The sequence below is a fragment of the Dama dama genome, chromosome 30 (genome assembly GCF_033118175.1).
Source record: "Dama dama isolate Ldn47 chromosome 30, ASM3311817v1, whole genome shotgun sequence".
Classification (NCBI taxonomy): Eukaryota; Metazoa; Chordata; class Mammalia; order Artiodactyla; family Cervidae; genus Dama; species Dama dama.
The window spans coordinates 75901785-75927167 of record NC_083710.1 but is presented as its reverse complement, the minus strand read 5'-3'; the positions used below and the strand labels follow the sequence as shown (position 1 = coordinate 75927167).

Below are 25383 nucleotides of genomic sequence, written 5' to 3'. Positions count from 1 at the left end.
AGCTTTATTTTCTCTTTAAGAAGGAGCTAGTACACTTGCTGAGAAAATTATACCTTTGCTCATGACCAGGAACTCTTTGTTTTATTTATATAAAATTTATATAAATATACACACATATGTATATATATGTTCTATATATGTATAATCATATACTATGATTATATACTATTTTATAGTATATAAAATGTTATACTATATTATACTATGAATCATAGTATATGATTATATATACTGTATGCTGTAATAATAGTGTTCCGTTCAGTTCAGTCGCTCAGTCGTGTCCAACTCTTTGCAACCCCATGAATCACAGCACGCCAGGCCTCCCTGTCCATCACCAACTCACAGAGTCCACCCAAACCCATGTCCATTGAGTCAGTGTATATTATTCTATATATTATTTAATATATTCTGATGTGAACCAACACTACTTTAAGTATAGTTGGCAAAATAATATGTAGGCTGTATAAAGTTTTTTACTGCAGTTGTTTTTGTTTGTCCTTTGTCCCTACAGTTTAACAGTCTGTTTTTTCTTCTGTAGAACTTTCTGTTACTTGATGAAATATCACAGCACAACCCTCAGCTTTCATCAGATGGTGAAACGATGGTGAACGTGCAAGATTTCACTGCTTTTTGGGAAAAGGTAAAAAATCCTCCATGATTGCTAACAGATTCCTGGTGACATAAATTTATTGGAGAATTTTGAGATTTTAAACATGGTATAAAATGTGACTTGCTCATTTACTGAAAGTATGTTATAAAAATTTCAAAATCTGGAATAAGGTTTGCTATTGATGGAGATTAACTATAAAATCAGCCCAAGACCTTTGAAATGTTTCTATCTCATTTTCAAAAGAGCTTTCAAAGTATTAGCACATTTTGGACTTAAAGTACCTATGTTTGGAGATGTCCCTGGTGGTCTAGTGGCTAAGACTGTGCACTCCCAATGCAGGGGGTCTGGGTTCAATCCCTGGTTGGGGAACTAGATCCCACATGCTGCAGCTGAAGCCGAATAAATAAATAAATAAATAAATTTAAAATGAGTATTAACAAATAAATAGTAAAAAAAAGTACCTGTGTTTGTAATGTTAGATTTGGATAGACAAAATACTGAAGTGTGTAACAGATTAAATGATGTATACCTAGTCAGTTGTTAAAGGTGAGGAATCAGTGTACATTTTTTAGCTTTATGTTATCAGATCACCTTATTATATACTGAATGAAGCCATGATTGGGATCTTTGCTGTGGGGTGGGTTGGGGTCTCCTCCATCCTAAGCTTCTGGATGGTTCTGGCTACTTTGGTGGCAGCCGGGGTAGGAGGAGACAACAGGTGGGCATAGTGAGCCCCAGTAATTCCTAGTTAAAGGGTTGTACTGCATGGCAAGCTGAAAGGGAGAACTGGTTATTTTACAATACTTCATTTATTTATGACATTCAGGCAAAAACAATACAAGATCTGCTGTTAGGAAGCTGTCAGTTAGTATTGCACACCCAGTGTAACCGGTCCTTGGTCCTCTGTTCATATCCTCCAATATCGGTGTAGATTAGTCAGGAAAACTGAACCCACACTGTGGTAGAGGAAATTTTATGCAGAGAATTAGTTGTGTGGATAGTGAAAGAGGGGGAAAAAAGCAGGAATGGCAAAATAGTGGTGAGTGAGACAGCCCAGAAATTAGCAAAGGCAGGAAGCAGTTCCCTCCCCCAGGGCTGGAGAGATTCAGGGGGGAGGTGTCTCTATCAGAGGGTCCACCCTCCAGAGCAGAGCCCAGGAACCAGCTATTGTCAGAGTGGGGTCCACAGAGGACATGTCCAGACACTGTAGACTCAGCCTGTCTTTCATGCCTGTGACTCTGTGGTGCCACCTGTATTGTGTTCACCTACTTCTAATTCAGTGCCTGCCATCCCCGCTGACAACACAGTAGTAATTTCCCAAATATATGAAACCACATCCCTGTACCTTTTGCACATGGAAACTCAACCAAGGTGCCTGACCTAACCTGACAGCTTATCCTATTTTAACACAGTAGATTTACCTCCAACTTGGTGTTTCTCATCAGAATACTCTTGAAGCATTTGTGGAAAGCACCACCAAAATTCCATTATAAAGGTGATTCTATGTGAATGCTGACACATACTTTGTATGACGCTTTTTCAAATTTCTTTTTTTTTTACCAAGCTAGGCAGCATTTTAAAATGAGCGACTTTATTCTTCTTTCAAGAACTTAATAACATGTTCTCAGACTTCTGTTCAGCTTTCATTGTTGTATGGATCACCTTATTCTGTTGTCCTGGCATTGCCTATGGAAGGCTGTGCTCCTTGCTGGGATCATTAATAATTAGGGGCTATCAGATTAGGTCATGGGTAAGAAAGCCCTTGGGATGGGGAGGGGCACAGCCTTTGGGGTTTTTGGGAGAAGCTGAGTGTGAATGAAGTCACTGCCAGGCTGGGAGGCAGGAGATAAATGTGAGTACTGTAACCTGTTCCCCTAGATAGCCAGGTGGGCAGATGGGGGAAGATTTCAGGGTCTCAGATCTCATTCATGAAATGATGGGATTTGGTCTCATAAAATTAAATTATTCCTGTCAGAGCCTTCATTTCTCCATGGGACATGGGTTTTGAACTGTTTCTGGTACAGATTAGGGGCTCAACTGATGACCCTTGTTGAGTCAGCACCCTTTGACCCTGGATAACCAGGAAGGGTCAGTTCCCTCAGATGTCCAGTGCTGCCCTCTTCTCATCATGGAAGAACAGTGTCTGATTCAATCCTGAAGCCTGAACAGGGAGAGAACTCAGTGTGCTGTTCTTACAAACTGTTGAGGGATGGTGACAGGAAGCTTATATTTGTATGTGGCTTATTGTTTGTTGTCACAACTGAGTAAAACATAGTAAAATAGAAACCCTAAGTGTTAGATAGGATAAAAGGAGAGGAAAAGTTTAAAAATTATTTCTCTAGCTTCTTATTGATAGATTTGTGTTGGGCTTCCTTGGTGGCTCAATAGGTAAAGAATCTGCCTATGATACAGGAGACCTAGGTTTGTTCCCTGGGTTGGGACGATCCCTTGGAGAAGGGAATGGCTACCCACTCCAAGTATTCCTGCCTGGAGAATTCCATCGATGGAGGAGTCTAGCGTGCTGCAGTCCGTGGGGTTGCAAAGAGTCGGGCACGACTGAGCAACTAAACTGAACCGAGCAACTAACATGCTTCATGCAGTTTGCATTTCAAATAGGTGCCTTATCATTTCAACTCCTTACATTCTGTGGGTGTCTAGAGCTGAGTCTATATGGAAATCTGGTGAAAGAAAGAATCTTCCTAAAGGCAACTAAGACTGTTTCAAACCCTCAAAGAGACAGGATTGGAAAGGCCTCCAGGACACAGTATCTTAAAACAGAAAGGAGAAAAATGTGGCTTATGTTAGCATTTCAATGACTATTGTATTATTTTCTCTGATTTCTGAAGCAATCTGTGCTACTGTATTGAAATGGGGATGTTTTTATGAACTCTAATTTGTAGGCATCAGGAACCCCAACCCTACAAGGCCTTTCCTTTACTGTCAGACCTGGTGAACTGTTGGCTGTGGTCAGACCTGTGGGATCAGGAAAGGTAAGTCATGATGCCTTTCAGCAGCTTGATGCAATGCCGCAGCCCCTGTTCGGGTCTCAGAATGGATCCCAGAGCTGTGTGTAACACAGTTTGAATTGGGTGTATCTACAATGGTGTTTCTCTAGGTATGTTCCACTGAACATTAGTTTTGTAAGGTTTCATGGCCAAATAAATCTGGATAATTGCACACTGTGTTTTCCTTCTTAGTGCTTCATGTGGCACAGTTGGAAACTGCTTGTGGATAATTTGGACATCTCAGTGAAGGAAGTTATTTATGTGGCAGCAATGCAGGATGAACGGAGACAGTGGGGGCTTCTTTTTGTCACAGTGGCCCCTCCAGGAAGTCTGGAGGTGGTGAAGGCTCTTCCCAGAAACTCCTAGTATTTCCTCATGTGACTTGACTTGGTCCTGTCAGTGCACGTGTAGTGAACGTGCAGCCATGTGCTAGAGCTAAAAATACAGACGTGAACCAGACCCCAATGCCTCTGCCCTCCAGAGGCAACCAGGTTCCAGGGTGAGATATGCAATCAGATTATTTCAGCCCAGTGTGGTGAACACACTGATGATGTGTGCAAAGACATGTCACTCTGTGTGTTGTAAGAGATTTGAAGGAAGCATGCATGTGCACTTAATCTCCTGTGTTTTTTATAACAAAATACAGAAACCTAAACATGGGATATATACACTAGAGGGTAATTTCCTCTATTAGGGACTTTTGCTCTTCGGACACAACTCACTTCAGAGTTCTTTTAATTAATCATCTTTGGATATATTCTTCACAGGTAGCTTTTTAGGAACAAGTGTTTGTCAAGGAAAGGATACCCAGATACAGGAATAATTAGATTAAACATCAGATATATGAGCAAAAAGGTCCTGCTGAACTGCTCTCTAGTGAAGGATGTTAAACGTTCTTAATTAGTCTTTGCTGAGTGGAGCACTTCATTTTGAGGAAACACATGGGCAGAATAGATTGTTGGACTGTTTTATTAATATTCCTTATCAACCATTATTTTCATTGACCTATGGTATTATTTTCCATTTTTTTGTCCCAATTGCGAGGGCTGTATTTATCCTGTTCTGAAGGAAACAGTTCTATAGTTTATTCAAGCACTAGGGTGGGGTCGGCTGTACTGCAGGACGTGTTCCATCCTGAGTGCTCCCTGTATATGTGTGTGTGTTGCCATCTGTTTCAGTCATCACTGTTAAGCAGTCTGCTGGGAGAGCTACTCCCGAGCCAGGGGAAGGTCAGCGTGCACGGGAGGATCGCGTATGTTTCTCAGCAGCCCTGGGTGTTCTCAGGAACTGTGAAGAGTAACATTTTATTTGGGAAGAAATATGGAAAGGATCGATATGAAGAAGTAATAAGGGCTTGTGCTTTGGAAGAGGTGAGTAATTACTACTGAGTTGCATATACTCGAATTTCAAATAATGAGAGTGTTAGTTTATTTTTTATTTTTTTCCATTTATTTTTACTAGTTGGAGGCTAATTACTTTACAATGTTGTCGTGATTTTTGTCATACATTGATATGAATCAGCCATGGATTTACATGTATTCCCCATCCCGATCCCCCCTCCCACCTCCCTCTCCATCCAATCCCTCTGGGTCTTCCCAGTGCACCAGGCCCGAGCACTTGTTTCATGCATCCAACCTGGGCTGGTGATCTGTTTCACCATAGATAATATACATGTTTCAATGCTGTTCTCTCGAAACATCCCACCCTCACCTTCTCCCACAGAGTCCAAAAGTCTGTTCTATAGATCTGTGTCTCTTTTTCTATTTTGCATATAGGGTTATCATTGCTATCTTTCTAAATTCCATATATATGTGTTGGTGTACTGTAATGGTCTTTATCTTTCTGGCTTACTTCACTCTGTATAATGGGCTCCAGTTTCATCCATCTCATTAGGACTGATTCAAATGAATTCTTTTTAATGGTTGAGTAATATTCCATGGTGTATATGTACCACAACTTCCTTATCCATTCATCTGCTGATGGGCATCTAGGTTGCTTCCATGTCCTGCTTATTATAAACAGTGCTGTGATGAACATTGGGGTGCACATGTCTCTTTCAGATCTGGTTTCCTTAGTGTGTATGCCCAGAAGTGGGATTGCTGGGTCATATGGCAGTTCTATTTCCAGTTTTTTAAGAAATCTCCACACTGTTTTCCATAGTGGCTGTACTAGTTTGCATTCCCACCAACAGAGTAAGAGGGTTCCCTTTTCTCCACACCCTCTCCAGCATTTATTGCTTGTAGACTTTTGGATAGCAGCCATCCTGACTGGCGTGTAATGGTACCTCATTGTGGTTTTGATTTGCATTTCTCTGATAATGAGTGATGTTGAGCATCTTTTCATGTGTTTGTTAGCCATCTGTATGTCTTCTTTGGAGAAATGTCTGTTTAGATCTTTGGCCCATTTTTTGATTGGATCATTTATTTTTCTGGAATTGAGCTGCAGGAGGTGCTTGTATATTTTTGAGATTATTCCTTTGTCTGTTGCTTCATTTGCTATTATTTTCTCCCAGTCTGAGGGCTGTCTTTTCACCTTGGTTATAGTTTCCTTTGTAGTGCAAAAGCTTTTAAGTTTCATTAGGTCCCATTTGTTCATTTGTGCTTTTATTTCCAATATTCTGGGAGGTGGGTCATAGAGGATCCTGCTGTGATTTGTGTCGGAGAGTGTTTTGCCTATGTTCTCCTCTAGGAGTTTTATAGTTTCTGGTCTTACATTTAGATCTTTAATCCATTTTGAGTTTATTTTTGTGTATGGTGTTAGAAAGTGTTCTAGTTTCATTCTTTTACAAGTGGTTGACCAGTTTTCCCAGCACCACTTGTTAAAGAGGTTGTCTTTTTTCCATTGTATATCCTTGCCTCCTTTGTCAAAGATAAGATGTCCATAGGTTAGTGGATTTATCTCTGGGCTTTCTATTCTGTTCCATTGATCTATATTTCTGTCTTTGTGCCAGTACCATACTGTCTTGATGACTGTGACTTTGTAGTAGAGCCTGAAGTCAGGCAGGTTGATTCCTCCAGTTCCATTCTTCTTTCTCAAGGTTACTTTGGCTATTCGAGGTTTTTTTGTATTTCCATACAAATTGTGAAATTATTTGTTCTAGTTCTGTGAAAAATATCGTTGGTAGCTTAATAGGGATTGCATTGAATCTATAGATTGCTTTGGGTAGTATAACCATTTTGACCATATTGATTCTTCCAATCCATGAACACAGTATATTTCTCCATCTGTTTGTGTCCTCTTTGATTTCTTTCATCAATGTTTTATAGCTTTCTATGTATAGGTCTTTTGTTTCTTTAGGTAGATATACTCCTAAGTGTTTTATTCTTTTCGTTGCAAAGGTGAATGGTGAGAGTGTTAGTTTAAACTGTAAGGTTTGGTGAAAGTTCTTTTTTTTTATTTTTAATTTGAAACAATATTTTAAGCTGGTTTCTGTGTAAATATGCATGCATATACACTGGTGTTTTAACCCAGATGTAATAGCAACACTTGCAAAATGCCTTTTTTGGGAGAAAGGGTTGTTTTGATTTGTTAAGTTTCATCCACTTTTAACTTTTTTTTTTTTAATGGACAGTTACAAAAATTTATAAAAATAGAGAGCACAGTGTAATAAACCCTCATGTACCCACCCCCAGCTTCAGCCAGGAGCAGCTGCTGGCCAGTCTTGCTGCGTCTCTACCGTTATGCCCTGCCTGCCCAACCCCCACCCCAGAGTATTCTGGAGCACATCCTGGACCTCAGATCAGTTAATCAGTAAATATTTCATTAGTTTTCTCTAAAGGAGGAAAATCTTTGGGAAAAAAATCACATTATTTCACCTGAAAAATAACCCAAATTCCTGAATATCATCAGCCTACTAGTCTGTGTTTATGTGTTGTTAATCTTCTTACTGAGAAATCTCTTTCACCATTGTTGGAGTCAGGCTCCATAGAAGGCCTGCCCCTGCCCTTGGTTAATGCCTCCTTGGTTCCTTTCACTGTGTGAGATTCCCTCTCCACTTCATCTTTTACTTGTAATTTATAATTCAAAGAAAATGAAATGCTTTAAAATTTCTTCTTTGTACTGCATTGTTTCACTGGAGGAGAGACTGTTTTCAGAAATGGCATTGAGTTTCACAGGAAATGGTAAGATGAAGTGTTTAACTGTATGTTGGGATTTCAATGGAATTAGTGAATAAATGATGAAAACTGAACTTACTTGATAGGAAATATAATTTGGGAAAATAAAAAAGTAAATACTGAAAAATACTATATTACTCTCTTGGGTTATAAAAATCACTAGTAATAGCATTAAAGGGCTCCACCCAGGGTCTGTTGAGTGCAGTTTGGACATTTGACTTTTCTTTTATATTGTGAAGAAAAGGCTGGGACAGACTTTCAAAAGTGTGTTGTTGAAGACTCCAAAGCTGCTTTGCAAGGAAATAAGAAATTTTGCTTGAACAATGGCTTGAATTTCATAGATTATATGAGGTAAGCAGCATTTTGGAATGATGTAAACAAAACAGAATTGCCCATTTAATGGGTTTCTATTTCTTTCTTCTGGGTTATTGTTTTTAATGTATTTATTTGGCTGCATTCGGTCTTAGTTGCAGCACATGTGATCTTTGTTGCATCATGTGAGATCTTAAGATGAGGTTCATGGACTTTCTAGGTACGGCATACAGGCTTCAGTAGTTATGGTGCATGGACGCAGTTGCTGTGGGACAGGTGGGATCTGACCAGGGGTCGAACCCATGTCCCCTGTTTTGCAAGTGGATTCTTTACCACTGGGCCACGAGGGAAGTCCCTCCTGGGTTATTGTTAAATGGAGACTGTGTATTTGAAGAAATGATGTCAAGTTAGTAGGAATGAACTGGATTTTTATTAAATGGTATACAGACTGTGTAGGAAAAGAAGGGGGAAAAGCAAATGTAAAACAGTGAGAACAGTAACTCTTATTTGTTCAAAGTTCACGTGCACAGCATTTTTCTGTCTCTCACGTGCACACATGCATGCTCATAGGGTATATGAGTTATTAATTCTTTACGAGTATCTTGAGTGTTACCATGTTCATTTTATAGTTGGTAAAACTAAGACTTGGAGAGATGAAAGGACTCTTTTCAACATTTGCAGCTCCAGTTCACATCCATTTCTGCACGACCCTAGACTCCATGCTTTTCCACAGTTCTTTGCTGCCTCCCAATTGAGGAAATTTAAAAGAAAGAACATATATTTTAAAAGCCAGTGAAGGATGAAGGTGGGATGTGGAATAAACAGATTTTCCTCTTTACCTTAATCACGTCCAGCTCCTGATGTCCAGATCAGACCCCAGAGACCCAGGCCAGTGTGTGGCTGTTCATTCATGACCTTGCCTTTCTTGTGAAGTTGAGGCCTTCCTTCTCCCTCACATTTGAATATCTCTGGAGAAGAGCAGATGCTAGAACAGTGGTTGCCATTCAGCATTTCCCCTAGAGGCTGATGCTTTGTTGAAGCCATGTGGGTGACAGTACCAGTAACATCGGCAGTGTCCGGGGCTTCACCCACCCTGGGGCATCTGTGTAGCACAGACTCTGGTGGGAAGAGTCCCTGCAGGACTGGTCTGCACAGTAATTCTTCTGTATGTGTTGTGAAGTTTATAAACATGGACTGCTCTCCTGTTCTCTGCGTAGTCCAGACATAGAGTCAGGGTCCCTTCTGCCCATTCCCTCTTTGGCAGGAAGGGAGGCCCAGGGCCCAGAAACAACAGAGAATGGAGTCCTCACCCCAGCTTTGTCACTTGCCCACTGTCACTTTGGACATGTTCTGTTTCCTGGCTGGACCTCTGACATTTCTGCAGCAAAATGAGGACATTGGGTCAGAGGGTTTCTAAGAGGTTTTGCTGCTGCTCTGAAATGTCATCTATGACTCTGATTAGCAAGGAGTCATCACAGTCTTTATGACACCTGGGAACCATTTACAGTAAGTCCCCTAAATAAAAATGAGTTTTATTCCAAGAGTGTATTTGTATGTCCAATTTGTTTGTAAGTTCAACAAAGTTAGACTGGGTACCCAACTAATACAATTGGTTATATAGTACTGTTCTGTAATAGATTTACAATATTTTTCATACAAATAATACAGAAAAAACAAATGCAAATACAAAAAACAAAGCATTTTAAATCTTATAGTACAGTATCTTTAAAAGAACCATAGTGCAGTACAACAGCCAGCATACAGGAGCTGGCATTGAGTGAACAGGTAAGAGTTACTGACAAAGAGGGAGAGGAGGTGGAAGATGACAGAACTGAAGGATCATCAACAATAGGAGATGGAGGGCAAGCTGCAAGTTCACTCACACGAGATGTTGATGGCACAGATTCTGGTTCCTTACTGGATTCCATTCTATCTACCCTCTTGAAAAAATGATCCAGTGATGTCTGGGTAATACTTTTTTTTCTCATCATAGATGACATGGTAGCACTGGATTGTTGCAGCTTTCATGAACGGTTCTACATTGAGGCACTATACCTCAAAACCTAACAGTGATTCCTCAAATAAAGAAAACCCCCTTGTCATTTCCTGCATCTTGAATGTCTTTAGTTCTTTACTGCTTTTTCCTCTTGTCTAGCTTTGTCCTTTCTCTTGACCTCCCATTCTATCAGGTCTTCATTAGTAAGCTCCAGGTTCTCATCTTTGAAAGATTGTAACTTGAAGGTTTGCATGTAGGGGATTTACTGTAATGAGTAATGAGATAATTTGCTTATCTCCTTTTGGAATCCATGTATCAGTGGATGGGCCTAAGACACTACAAATAGTAGTGGCTTCTTGGAATTATTTTGGCCTGTAGATATTGAGGCTAAATATGTAGTAGAAAATGCTTGGCCTTCAGAGAGACATAGTCCTCGGTAGTAACTCCAGGTGTTTGTCTCAGTTTCCTTTGTTATTATTAATAAGTGGAGGAGGGATGAGATTACTGTAAAGGCACAGGCAAATGCTTGTGAGATTCAAACATGCCAGGTTTTCAGTAAATGGTGGTTATCATTACTATGGGGCTTCACAGGTGGTAGTAAAGAATCTGCCTGCCAATGCAGGAGATGAGGGTTACAGAGGAGCCTGGCAGGCTACGTTCATGGGATCACAAAAAGCTGGGCACAATGGAGTGACTAAACATGCACACATGCACATTGTTAATATTATAGCCATTTTCTGTATATTTATCCATCCATTCATATGTACATGCTTATAAATATAATAAAGATTTCTCCTTACAGTTCTTCCCACCACTACCACTCAGGCAATATTTCTTCTATTACATATGTTCATAACAGCCATATGTATGTAAGAAAAAACTTAAAGTGGTCCATTTTCAAGAATAACTAGCTTTGATGTAATAACAACAGCTTGCTTTTACACCCAGCTTGCTTTTGTAATCAGCTTTCTTGCAATAGCAACAGATTGCTGATATAATAGCCGATAGTCATAAGGCTTACAAAACTGAAAAGTCCAGGCAAGCAAAAGGAGGGCAGGATGCCTAGGATTTTTGTCTGGGTTTTTTCTGTTGGTGAATTCAAAACATAAGAATGGGAATAGGGTTTCACACAAACTCATCCTATTGGTGAATTTGAAACATAGAATGGGAATAGGTTTGCAGGAAAGGAGGAAACAAGATGTCAGGGAGGGACCAGCCCATAAAGAGGAGGGGAACAAATGTAGGTGAAGTCCAGGAAGCTTATTCACCCTGTAGTACTCAATGAGGAACTAGGGGAGGGACTTCTGTGCTAGGATAACTTTTTCTGTGTAATGACTCTGGGTGTGCCTGCCCACCAGACACCCGATCTTGCAAGATGTCCTTAAAACCTCGCTTCCTGTTGCACCTCATGTTTCTAAGTCCATTCTTTGAGTTTGGGCTGGTGAGCATGTTTCTCACATGTATTATACTAGATCTAATGAAAGTAAATGTTTAAGTTAATTGAGCTAAAGTATTTCTGTAACAAAATAGCAGATATGAAATAATCACTTTGGCAACTTTGATTTAGGCTGTTGACATCAACTCCAAGGCCCAGGAGTCAGAAGGCTCAGGGACTGAGTTTCAGTTTATTTACTAGGTGTGTGTTTTGACCAGTTGTTTGAACCTTAGAAGCCCATTTTTTCATCTGTAAAATGGAAATAATAGTACCAGCAACCTTATAAATTTGTTCTGAGGATGAAATGTAGTTGTGATTATAAAGCACCTGATTGCTAGGGACCCAACAAGCATTCTGTTAATGCTAAAATAATTTTGAAAATAAATTAGCTCTTAATTATAAGCTCAGCTAGTTTTTGGTAAGATCACAGCCATGAAATATGATAGATAATGGAAAAAATATTTGAGTATTTAACTTCCTTTATTTGAGCTGATCTTTATATAGGTGCTCTACACATAGTACATTATATAAATCAGCAATAAAAACATTCTGTTAACATAAGCAATATAGTATGTCACATTTGTCTGCATGTTATCATTTTTTGTAGTTTTTAAAAAATCATTTTATTTTGGAGTAGCATAGTTGATTTACAATGTGTTAGTGTCAGGTGTATAGCAAAGTGATTCAGTTATGCATGCATACATGCATGCTAAGTCACTTCAGTTGACTCTTTGTGTCTGACTCTTTGCTCAATGGACTGTAGCTTACCAGGCTCCTCTGTCCATGGGATTCTCCAGGCAAGAATACTGGATGCCTTCCTCTAGGGGATCTTCCTGACCCAGGGATCAAACCTGCATCTCTTAGGTCTTCTGCATTGGCAGGCAGGTTGTTTACCACTAGCACCACCTGGGAAGCCCTTGAGTTATACATATACCTATATCTATTATTTTTCAGGTTATTTTTCCATTTTGGTTATTACAGAAAATTGAGTAGAGTTTCCTGTGCTATAAAGTAGGTGCTTTTTGATTATCTATTTAAATATATTAATAGTAGTTAATATTTGTTAATCCCAAATTTCCAATTTTTCCTTCCCTGCCACCTTTCCCCTTTGATAACCATAATGTTTGTTTTCTAAGTCTCTAAGTATGTCTCTGTTTTGTAAATAAGTTTATTTGTATCATTTTTAAGATTCTGCATGTGTTTTAATATTTATCTTTCTCTGTCTGACTTACTTAGAAGGATAATCTCTAAGTCCATCCATATTGCTGTAAATGGCATTATTTCATTCTTTTTAATGGCTGAATTCTATATATATGCCACATCTTCTTTATCCATTTATCTGTTGATGGACATTTACATTACTTCCATGCTCTGGTTATTGTAAGTAGTGCTGCAATGAACATTGGGGTGCATGTATCCTTTCAAACCATGGTGTTTTCTGGATATAAGTTCAGGAGTAGCATTACTGGATCATATGGTAGTCTATTTTTTTGTTTTTAAAGGAACCTCCATACTGTTCTCCATAGTGGCTGTACCAAATTACCTTCTAACCAACAATGTAGTAGGAATCCCTTTGCTCCACACCCACTCCAACTTTTTTTTTTTTTGATGGTGACCATTTGGACTGGTGTGAGATGATATCTCATTGTGGTTTTGATTTGTATTCATTTATGATAATTAGTGATGTTGAACATCTTTTTATGTGCCTTTTGGCCATCTGTATGTCTTCTTTGGAAAATCTCTATTTAGGTCTTCTGCCTATTTTTTGATTGGGTTTTTTGGCTTTCTTATATTGAGCTGCAGAAGCTGTTTTAAGTTTTTGAGATTAATCCCTTGTTGGTTGCATTGTTTATAAATATTTTCTCTCATTCTGTGGGTTGTGTTTTCATTTTGTTTATGGTTTCCGTTGCTATGCAAAAGATTTGAGTTTAGTTAGGTTCCATTTGTTTATTTTTGTTTTATTTCCATTACTCTAGGAGACAGATTGAAAAAGATACTTTTCTAATTTATGTCAGAGTGTTCTACCTACATTTTCCTCTAAGAGTTTTATAGTATATCCATTCTTACATTTAGATCTTTAATCCATTTTTGAGTTTATTTCTGTGTGTGGTGTTACAGAATATTCTAATTTCATTCTTGTACATGTAACTGTCCAGTTTTCCCATCACCATTTATTGAAGAGTCTGTCTTTTCTCCATTGTATATACTTGCCTCCTCTATAATAGAGTAATTGATCTCATGTGTATGTGTTTATTTCTTGGCTTTGTATCCCATTCCATTGATCTATATTTCTGTTTTTGTGCCAGTACCATACTGTTTTGATGAGTGTAGCTTTCTAGAATAGTCTGAAGTCAGGGATCCTGATTACTCTAACTCTGTTTTTTATTTTCTTCCCTTGGGATTGCTTTGGCTATTTGGGGTTTTCTCTGTCGCCATGCAAATTAAAAAATAAATTTGTTCTAGTTTTGTAAAAACAAATAAATTGCCATTGGTAACTTGATAAAGATTGCATTGAATCTATAGATTGACATGGGTTGTATAGTCATTTTGACAATATTTATTCTTCCAATTCAAGAACATGGTATATCTTTCCAGCTGGTTATGTCATCTTTAATTTCTTTCATCAGTGTCTTGTATTTTTCAGGGTGCAGATCTTTTGTCTCCTTGGGTAGATTTATTTCTAGGTATTTTATTCTTTTTGATGTGATAGTAAATGAAATTTTCCCCCTAATTTCTCTTTCTGATCTTTCAATGTTTCCTTAATTTCTCTTTCTGAACTTTCCCTTTTAGTATGTAGAATTGCAACAGATTTCTGTGGTTTAATTGTGTATCCTTCAATTTTACCAAATTCATTGATGAGCTCTAGTAATTTTCTGATAGCATCTTTAGCATTTTCTGTGTATAGTATCATGTCATCTGTAAACAATGAGAGTTTTACTTCTTTTCCAATTTGGAATCCTTTATTTCTTCTTCTTCTCTGATTGTTGTGACCTGGGCTTCCAAAACTATGTCACACAATGGTGAGAGTGGACATCATTGTCTTATTCCTGACCTTAGGGATCATGCTTCCAGCTATTCACCACTGAGTATGATGTTTCCAGCTTTTTTACCACTGAGTATGATGCTAGGTGTAGGTTTGTTGTTTATGGCCTTTATTATGTTGAGGCCTATTGCCTCTATGCTGATTATCTGGAGAGTTTTTGTAATAAATTGGTGTTGAATTTTGTCAGTAGCTTTTTCTGCATCTACTTAGATGATTGTATGATTTAGTTCTTTTGTTAATATGTTGTATCACACTGAATGATTTGTGGATATTAAAAAATCCTTGCATCCCTGGGATAAATTGCACTTGATTATGGTGTATCCATTTAATGTGTTGTTGGGTTTGGTTTGCTAGTATTTTGTTGAGAATTTTTGCATCTATGTTTATCAGTGATATTTGCCTATAATTTTCTTTTTTTGTTCTATCTTTGTCTGGTTTTGGTATCAGGGTAATTGTGGCCTCATAGAATGACTTTGGAAGTACTCCTTTCTCTGCAGTTTTTGGGAGGAGTTTCACTTTGGAGAAGTGTTAACTCTGCTCTGAGTGTTGACAGAATTCACCTGTGAAGTTATCTGGTCCTGGACAGTTGTGGAGATTTCTTAAAAAACTGGAAATAGAACTGCCATATGACCCAGCAATCCCACTCCTGGGCATACACACTGAGGAAACTAGATCTGAAAGAGACATGTGCACCACAATGTTCATCGCAGCACTGTTTATAATTGCCAGGACATGGAAACAACCTAGATGCCCATCAGCAGACGAATGGATAAGGAAGCTATGGTACATATACATGAAGGAATACTACTCAGCCATTAAAAAGACTTCATTTGAATCAGTTCTAATGAGATGGATGAAACTGGAGCCCATTATACAGAGTGAAGTAAGCCAGAAAGATAAACACCAATACAGTTTTTTTGAGTTTTAAAATCACAGTTTCAATTTCAGTACTTGTGATTGATCTGTTCATATTATCTATTTCTTCATGGTTCAGTCTGGGAAGATTGTACCTTCCTAAGAATTAGTCAATTTCTTTTAGATTGTCCTTTTTATTGGAGTATAGTTCCATGTAGTAGTCTCTTAATGATCTTTTGTATTTCTGGGGAGTCAGTTATGACTTCTCCTTTTTCATTTCTAATTTTATTGAGTTGAGCGCTCTTCTTTTTTTCTTGATGAGTCTGACTAAAGGTTTATACAATTTGCATATCTTTTCAAAGAACCCAGCTTTTAAGTCATTGATCTTTTCTACTGTTTTCTGAATGTCTATTTCATTTCTTTTTACTATGATCTTTCATTTATTTTCTTTTACTAACTTTAAGTTTTACTTCTCTAATTGCTTTAGGTGTAAGGTAAGCTTATTTGTTTGAGATTATTCTTGTTTTCTGAGGTAAGATTGTATAAACTTCCCTTTTAGAACTGCTTTGCTGTGTCCCATAGTCTTGGGACTGTTGTGCTTTTGTTTTCTTTTGTCTCTAGGTATTTTCTGATTTTTTCTAGGATTTCTTCAGTGGTCTATTGGTTGTATAATAACATATTGTTTAGCTTCCACATGTTTGTGTTTCTTACAGTTTTCATTTCTTTTAATTAGTTTCTAATCTCATAGCAATGTGGACAGAAAAGATTTTTAATATGTTTTTGTATTATTTATTTACTTATATATTTATTTATAATATATTTATTATATGTTTTTATATTTTTTACATGTTTTCAGTTTTCTTAAATTTACCAAGGCTCACTTTGTGGCTCAGCATGTGATCTGTCCTGGAGAATTTTTCATGTGCAGTTGAAATGAATGTGTATTCTGATGCTTTTGGATGGACTACTCTGTAGATATTGATTAAGTCCATCTGGTCTAATAAGTCATTTAAGGCCTATGTTTCCTTATTGATTTTTCTGTCTGGATGATCTGCCCATTGATATAATTGAGGTATTAAAGTCACCTGCTATTGTGTTACTGTCTATTTCTCCCTTTATGGCTATTAGTATTTGCCGTATATATCAAGGTGCTCCTATACTGTGTGTATATGTATTTACAACTGTTATATCTTCTTTTTTGATCATTATGTAGTGTCCTGCTTTATCTGTTGTAACAGTCTTTATTTTAAAGTCTATTTTGTCTGATAATGAGTGTTACTAAACCAGCTTTCTTTTTATTTCCATTTGCTTGGAATACCTTTTTCCATCCCCACACTTTCAGCCGTATATGTCCCTAGATCTACAAGTATCTTGTAGACAACATATATTTGGATCTTGCTTTTGTATCCATTCAGCCATTCTAGGTCTTTTGGTTGAGCATTTAGTCCATTTATGTTTAAGGTAATTATTAATATGTATGTTCTTATTGCCATTTTGTTAATTGTTTTGGATTCCTTTTTGTAAGTCTTTTTCTCTTTTTCCTCTTTTGTTTATTTCTGTTGTGATTTGACAACTAATTTTAGTGTTATGTTTGGATTTGTGTGTGTGTGTGTGTGTGTGTGTGTGTGTGTGTGTGTGTGTGTGTGTGTATCTATTGTAGATTTTCACTTGTGGTTACCATGGAGGTTATAGGTATAGGAAGTTATAGGTTATAACAGTCTATATACAAACAAGATTGTTTTTTAGTTGCTGGTCTTTAATTTCTAATGCATTTCTAGTATCTTATATTTTTCCTCACATTTTCTGATGATTGTTGGTTTTGATATCATATTTGTGTGTGGATTATTTTTTACATTTACTGTATGATTGCTACTTGGTCCACCTGATCTGCTCCATGTGCCTTGAGCACATTGTTTCTTTCCATTTGGTTTTCTTGCCCAGCCTGCTCTTTCTGCTTCCATTTCTTGGGCAGACCTTGTCTGTCACTCCATCACTTGCCGTATGTATTACTGTGAAGGCACAAGTCATGTGTTTTCCCTTTGTGAAAGTGGGAACTGATGCAAACATTAGTCAAATGTCCAATTGAAGTCACACCTCAGTTCAGTTCAGTCACTCAGTCATGTCCGACTCTGTGACCCCATGGACTGCAGCACACCAGGCCTCCCTTCCATCACCAACTCCCAGAGTAGACTCAAACTCATGTGCATTGAGTTGGTGATGCCATCCAACCATCTCATCCTCTGTTGTCCCCTTCTCTTCCTGCCTTCAATCTTTCCCAGCAGCAGGATCTTTTCAAATGAGTCAGTTCTTCTGATCAGGTGGCCAAAATACTGGACTTTGAGCTTCAGCATCAGTCCTTCCAATGAATATTCAGGACTGATATCCTTTAGGATGGACTGGTTGGATCTCCTTGCAGTCCAAGGGACTCTCAAGAGTCTTCTCCAATACCACAGTCCAAGGGACTCTCAAGAGTCTTCTCCAACAGCCCAGTTCAAAAGCATCAATTATTTGGCGCTCAGAGATCTTTATAGTCCAACTCTCACATCCATACATGACTACTGCAAAAACCATAGCCTTGACAGATGGACCTTTGTTGACAAAGTAATGTCTCTGCTTTTTAATATGCTATCTAGTTTGGTCAAAACGTTTCTTCCAAGGAGCAAGAATCTTTTAATTTCATGGCTGCAGTCACCATCTGCAGTGACTTTGAAGCCCCTCAAAATAAAGGCTGTCACTGTTTCCACTGTTTCCCCATCTATTTGCCATGAAGTGATGGGACTGGCTGCCATGACCTTAATTTTCTGAATGTTGAGCTTTAAGCCAACTTTTTCACTCTCTTTCATTTTCTTCAAGAAGCTCTTTAGTTCTTATTCGCTTTCTGCCATAAGGGTGGTGTCATCTGCATATCTGAGGTTATTGATATTTCTCCTGGCAATCTTGATTCCAGCTTGTGCTTCATCCAGCCCAGCATTTCTCATGATGTATTCTGCATATAAGTTAAATAAACAGGGTGACAATATACAGCCTTGACATATTTCCCTATTTGGAACCAGTCTGTTGTTCCATGTCCAGTTCTAACTGTTGCTTCCTGACCTGCATACATATTTCTCAGGAGGCAGGTCAGATGGTATGGTATTCCATCTCTTTAAGAATTTTCCACAGTTTATTGTGATCCACACAGTCAGAGGCTTTGGCATAGTCAATAAAGCAGAAGTAGATATTTTTTTCTGGAACTCTCTTGCTTTTTTGATGGTCCAACACATGTTGGCAATTTGATCTCTGGTTTCTCTGCCTTTTCTAAATCCATCTTGAGCATCTGGAAGTTCATGGTTCACGTATTGTTGAAGCCTGGCTTGGAGAATTTTGAGCATTTACTTTACTATCACATGAGATGAGTGCAACCGTGTGGTAGTTTGAGCATTCTTTGGCATTGCCTTTTTTGGGATTGGAATGAAAACTGACCTTTTCCAGTCCTGTGGCCACTGCTGTGTTTTCCAATTTTGCTGTCATATTGAGTGCAGCACTTTCACAGCATCATCTTTTAGGATTTGAAATAGCTCAACTGGAAATCTATCACTTCCACTAGCTTTGTTTGTAGTGATGCTTCCTAACGCCCACTTGACTTTGCATTTCAGGATATCTGGCTCTAGGTGAGTGATCGTATCATCATGTTTTTCTGGGTCATGAAGATCTTTTTTGTACAGTTCTTCTGTGTATTCTTGCCACCTCTTCTTAATATCTTCTGCTTCTGTTAGGTCCATACCATTTCTGTCCTTTATCGAACCCATCTTTGCATGTTCCCTTGGTATCTCCTATTTTCTTGAAGAAATCTCTAGTCTTTCCCATTCTGTTGTTTTCCTCTATTTCTTTGCATTGATCACTGAGGAAGGCTTTCTTATCTCTCCTTGCTATTCTTTGGAACTCTGCATTCAAATGGGAATATCTTTCCTTTTCTCATTTGTTTTTCACTTCTCTTCTTTCCACAGCTATTTGTAAGGCCTCCTCAGGCAACCATTTTGCCTTTTTGCATTTCTTTTTCTTGGGGATGGTCTTGATCCCTGCCTCCTGTACAGTGTGATGAACCTCCACCCATAGTTCTTTAGGCACTCTGTCTGTCAGATATAATCCCTTGAATCTATTTGTCACTTCCTATGTGTAATTGTAAGGGATTTGATTTCAGTCATACCTGAATGGTCTAGTCATTTTCCCTACTTTCTTTACTTTACGTCTGAATTTGGCAATAAGGAGTTCATGATCTGAGCCACAGTCAGCTCCTGGTCTTGTTTTTGCTGACTGTATAGAGCTTCTCCATCTTTGGCTGCAAAGAATATAATCAATCTGATTTCGGTATTGACCATCTGGTGATATCCATGTGTATAATCTTTTCTTGTGTTGTTGGAAGAGGGTATTTACTATGTGCAGTGCATTCTCTTGGCAAAACTCTATTAGCCTTTGCCTTGCTTCATTCTGTACTCTAAGGCCAAATTTGCCTGTTACTCCAGGTATTTCTTGAGTTCCTACTTTTGCTTTCCAGTCCCCTATAATGAAAAGGACATCTTTCTTGGGTGTTTGTTCTAGAAGGTCTTGTAGGTCTTCATAGAATTGTTCAACTTCAGCTTTTTCAGCATTACTGGTCAGGGCATAGACTTGGATTAATGTGATATTGAATGGTTTGCCTTGGAAATGTACAGAGATCATTCTGTCATTTTTGAGACTGCATCCAAGTACTGTATTTCAGACTCTTTTGTTGCCTATGATGGCTACTCCATTTCTTCTAAGGGATTCTTGCCCATAGTAGTAGATGTAATGGTCATCTGAGTTAAATTCACCCATTCCAATCCATTTTAGTTCACTGATTCCTAAAATGTCGACTTTCACTCTTGCCATCTCCTGTTTGAGGACTTCCAAGTTGCTTTAATTCATGGACCTAACATTCCATTTTCCTATGCAATTATTGCTCTTTACAGCATCGGACTTTACTTCCATCACCAGTCACATCCACAGCTGGTTGTTGTTTTTGCCTTGGCTCTGTCTCTTCATTCTTTCTGGAATTATTTCTCCACTCTTCTCCAGTAGCATATTGGGCACCTACTGACCTGGAGTGCTCACCTTTCAGTGCCCTATCCTTTTCCTTTTCATATTGTTCATGGGATTCTCAAGGAAGGAATATTGAAGTGGTTTGCCATTCCCTTCTCCAGTGAACCATGTTTTGTCAGAACTCTCCACCATGATCTGCCCATCTTGGGTAGCCCTACATGGCATGGCTCATAGTTTCATTGAATTAGACAAGGCTGTGTTCCATGTGATCAGATTGGTTTGTTTTCTGTGACTGTGGTTTTCATTCACTCTGCCCTCTGATGGAGAAGGATAAGAGGCTTATGGAAGCTTCAGTCAGTCTCAAGGTGAAACTGTGTCTTATTCTGATGGGCAGAATCATGCTTAGTAAATCTTTAATCCAATTTTCTGTTGATGGGTGGAGCTGTGTTCTCTCCCTGTTATTTACTGGGTCCAAACCATGGTGGAGGTAATGAAGATAATGGTGACCTCCTTCACAATGTCCCATGCATGCACTGCTACACTCAGTTCCCTGACCCTGCAACAGGCCACCTCCAACCCATGCCTCCGCTGGAGACTCCTGGACACTCAAGGGCAAGTCTGGGTCATTCTCTTGTGGGATCACTGCTCCTTTCTCCTGGGTCCTGGTGCACACAATGTTCTGTTTGTTCCCTCCAAGAGTCTATTTCCTCAGTCCTGTGTAAGTTCTAACAGCTCTATGGTGGGGTTAATGGCAACCTCCTCTAAGAGGGCTTATGCCATATCCAAGTCTGTTGCACCCAAAACCCCTGTCCCTGAAACAGTCCATTGCTGACCTGTACCTCCATAGAGGACACTCAAACACAGTTCTGTCTCAGTCTCTGTGGGGTCTCTGGGTCCTGGTTTGCACAAGGTTTGTTTGAGCCCTCTGAGTGTCTCTGGTGGGTATGGGATTTGATTCTAAACGCAATTTTGCCCCTCCTACTGTCTTGCTTGGGCTTCTCTTTTGCCCTTGGATGTGGGTTATCTCCTCAAAGTTGCTCTAGTGCTGCGCAGCTGTTGCTGCAGTACCTATGGTCTTGGTGGGGCTTCTCTGCTCTTGGACGCGGGGTATCTCCTCACAGTCATTCCAGTGCTGCCACACAGCTGCCACCTATTCCTTGATAAGATAAGTCCTGTACCTTGACCAACCTGGGCCACCAGCACTCACACTGTGTCTCTAGCACAGACCTTTACACTTGCATGTCCAGCTGCACCATGACATCAGTGAGAGTTCATCTCAGCTTGTCCACGAGTGTAGTCTCCTAAACCTGCCTCCACCATCTTCCCCAACTCAGTAAATGGAGACCCTGTCCTTCCCCTTCCTCACCCCAAACACCACAGTCCTCTTCTCTTACAGCTCATGCCCATCAGCAGGTCTTACAGACTCCACCTCCTAAATGTGTCTGGAGTGTGACCTCATCTCTCCATTCCTGCTGCTCCCACTCTGGTCCTGATCACTGCCCTCTCTCCCATAGATTATTCTAGTAGCCTCATCACTCGTATCTGCTCTTACCCTTCCTTCCCTGTCTGTTTTCTGCAAAGCACAGGAGTGATTCCTTAAAAATCTCATGATGTCAGCCCTCCCCCTTTACTGGGAGTGACACCAGGATTCCTCCTGTTCTGTCTCTGCCCTCACTTCCCTCATTCCTACTTGGCTCCTGCTCTCCTGGCCTCCTTGTCCTGAACACCTTGGGCATCTCCCCCTTGGCCGCTGCACTTATTTGTCCCTCTCTGTGGAGCAGCCTTTCCAGGTCTATGTGAGCCACTCCCACTCCCCCAGATCTGCTCACACCCCTCTGAGCAGAGCCCTGTGGACTCCAGTGTGAATTCATTTTCCCTCTTTACCCCTTGAGCTGGCTTCCTTTTCCTTCTGGTCCTCAGTACTTGCACTCAGGTTAATTTTCCATTTTGTCTGTCTCCCACCATGGAAATAAACTCTAGGGACTTTGTTTCATCCTGGCTGATTTCAGTGTTCTCAGAATAACATCTGGTGTATAGTTAATACTCAACAAAATATCTGTTAAAATTGCCAAATATATAAATGCCATGAAAAACTACAGAATGAAAACAATTGAAAAGTTTTGAGAAGTTTTTTTTAATGTTCAGGTTAGAGTTTAGTCACTATGAAATATACCCATTGCTATTGATCAAATGCTTGGGTGAAGAATGAATGCTAAAAGGTTAGGAAGACACGAGGAGAACACATTTTAAATCTTTTTCTTTTCCCCCTTTTCTTTCTCCATATAGGATTTGCAACTTTGGAAGGAAGGAGATCTAACAGTGATAGGAGATGGAGGAATCACACTGAGTGAAGGACAGAAAGTCCGGATCAGCCTAGCAAGGTAAATGGGGTCTCATTTTCCATCCTGTCCCTCTTCCTCCGTGGCTCCTAGTGGACATGAGCACGCAGGCCCTGCTTTCCGGGTGGGGCTGTGTGAAGCAAGGTCTTAGTCCTTTCCCTGGACTCCTTTAATGAACATGGAGTTGTTCAGAGATGAGATCCAAGGAGTATGCAGTGTCTTCTCCTGATGTCTCTCTACGTTTTCTAGGGCTGTGTATCAGGACGCAGACATCTACCTCCTGGATGATCCACTCAGTGCAGTGGATGCAGCAGTCAGCAGGCACTTGTTTGAACAGTGAGTTTGCTCCTGTTTTCTATCATTTCTGCTTTCCAGGAACCCTGTAGAGATCAGGGAAGAGACTCAGCTTATTCTGCCCTCGTGTCCCTCATCTCCCTTCCCTTCTCTCCACAGAAGATCCATTGTAGAGAAATTTTGCATCATGATGAGGTGAGGACAGGATAATACAGAAAATGCTTCCAGTATGAAGAGGCCAGTGGGTTCCGTGCTTTAGGGAGTGTGGGGTAGATGGCAGATTTCCCACTGCTACATGCAGTTGATAACTGGATACTGTGGGTGAACTCAGACCCGAGGAATAAAGAAGGTTATGTACAGTTTTTAAATCGGAAATTGGATCTCGGTAATCTGGTACTTGACTGCCAGTTCTTTTCCTCCATTTGTGAAAGGCATGTTAGAAGGTACAGCATTTTCAGTACTGATATAGGGCTTCCATGGCAATGACCTATTGGTTTATACTTATAATTCTGCTGGTTTGGAAATACTTAATGAAGTCTAGAATTTAAGAATGATTTATTCCATATCTGGGTATGACTTCAGTTATTTAACATTGCTTCATGGCTACTTACTAGAATGAATACTTAGAACCTACAATGTAAGGTTAACTTGAATGTGAAACTGGGAATTTGGAATCGGGCTGAAGTCCTGACTCTCACCTTGTTTCTGGAATTTGATGTCAGTGGCTCTTATTTGGCCACAGAACACATGAAGTAGAGCAACACTGATGATTTTCTGTGTATAATGTGTCTGACACAATGACTAGGGTTCTTATAGTGTCTATACTGACCTCTTTGAAAGCCTCATGAACTTGCTTTTGCTAAAACAGCTTCTACATCTATCACATCTACCCCTACGGGTGGCTTCCTTGCTGTTGTTCACCTTGTTAAAGCTAGCGAGCCCTTACAGCTAAAGCCCAGCTGTGTGCACTGAGATCAGTGCCCTTGTAAATGTCACTGCACAGAGCCTCTTAGTTTACAAGGAGGACAGTGAGCCAGGAGAGGGGAAGGACCCACACTGGGCAGGATAAGGGAGACTAGGACACCTGGCTCTCATTCCTGCCTCAGAGGAATCTGTCTCTATGTGGAGCTTGTTAAGACCTGGGAAAAGGTCAGGTTAGTCAGGGTTTGGAGGGTTTCACTACAGGGTAGTAAGTGCTGAATAGAAGCAGAAGTGTCAGCTGGAGGCTTTCACTGAAGTTGGAAAGCTCCCTGTGCCTGGGGCTGGGGGGGTGGTGCCCTGGGGGCCTGCAGGATGGGCGGGTGTGTGGAGGCTGAGAAGATGACCCAGTTCTTTTGCTGAAGGAAGAGTCGAAGAACAGGTGTGGAGGGAGGAGGAAGCAGGGCTGTGAGGAGAACAGCAGACACGTCCTCACCTTGAGGAGGCAGAATGTTTGGCAGAGAGAAGCTGTTTGGAAATTCTTGCTGTCAGGTCCTGTGTTAGTTTGCTGGGGCTGTGTCTGTCCAGGCTGCTCTCACAGGAGACCAGAGCCTGGGAGACTTAGAAATAACAGAAATTTATCCCTCACAGTTCCAGAGGCTGAGAAAGTCGAAGGTCAGGGTGCTGGCAGATTTGGTGTTTGTTGAGGGCACGATTCCTGTGTCCTCATGTGGTGGAAGGGGTGAGAGAGCCATCTGGGCCCCTTTCATAAGGACATTCTTCCCATTCATGGAGTTTCCTCACTCATGACCTGGTCACCTCCAGAAGACTCCAGCTCAAGTACCATTACAGTGGGGGATAGGTTTCAGTGTATGAATATTGAGGATACAGATGTTCAGTCTGTAGCAGGCTGTCACAGCTTGGGGGTGGGAGTTAAATGACAAAGATTAATTTTCTCAGTTATTGAGGTTGAAAGTCCAGATCAATGTGTGAGCAGATTTGGTTTCTGCTGAGATCTTTCTCCTTGGCTTCTGATGGCATCCTCCTCTCTGAGTCCTCACATGGTTTTTCTTCTGTTCACGTGCATCCCTGTGTCTCTGTCCTTATGTCTCCTAAGGTTACCAGTCAGGTTGGATTAGGCCTACCCTAATTAAGGGTAACAGTTACCTCTTTAAAAGTCCTATCACCAGATTCTAAGGTACTGGCAGTTCATGTGTCAACATGTGAGTTTTGGTGAGGGGACAGACTTCATAGCAAGTCCTAAATAACAAAGTAAAGAGACTTCAGCAAAGTCAGTGAGAGAGAGAGACATGTGAGAGCACTGAGCTCTGGATAGCAGGAGCTGGGTTTCAACATCCTCTAAGCAGGTATCATGGGGCATATTCCCCCAAAGTCTGTGTGTAACTCATGCTTAGTGTTGGGAT

At 40.0% G+C, this 25383-nt stretch overlaps 1 protein-coding gene across 1 annotated transcript in view; it reads left to right on the top strand.

The window, feature by feature from the left end:
• Positions 1–25383, top strand: part of LOC133049659 (ATP-binding cassette sub-family C member 4-like) — a 204609-nt gene that overhangs the window by 46639 nt on the left and 132587 nt on the right. Inside the window, exons 9-13 of the mRNA XM_061133820.1 lie at positions 539–640; positions 3511–3600; positions 4794–4985; positions 22695–22789; positions 22997–23083. Of these exons, the coding sequence (XP_060989803.1) occupies positions 539–640; positions 3511–3600; positions 4794–4985; positions 22695–22789; positions 22997–23083 (566 nt within the window). The remainder of the gene's footprint in view (positions 1–538; positions 641–3510; positions 3601–4793; positions 4986–22694; positions 22790–22996; positions 23084–25383) is intronic.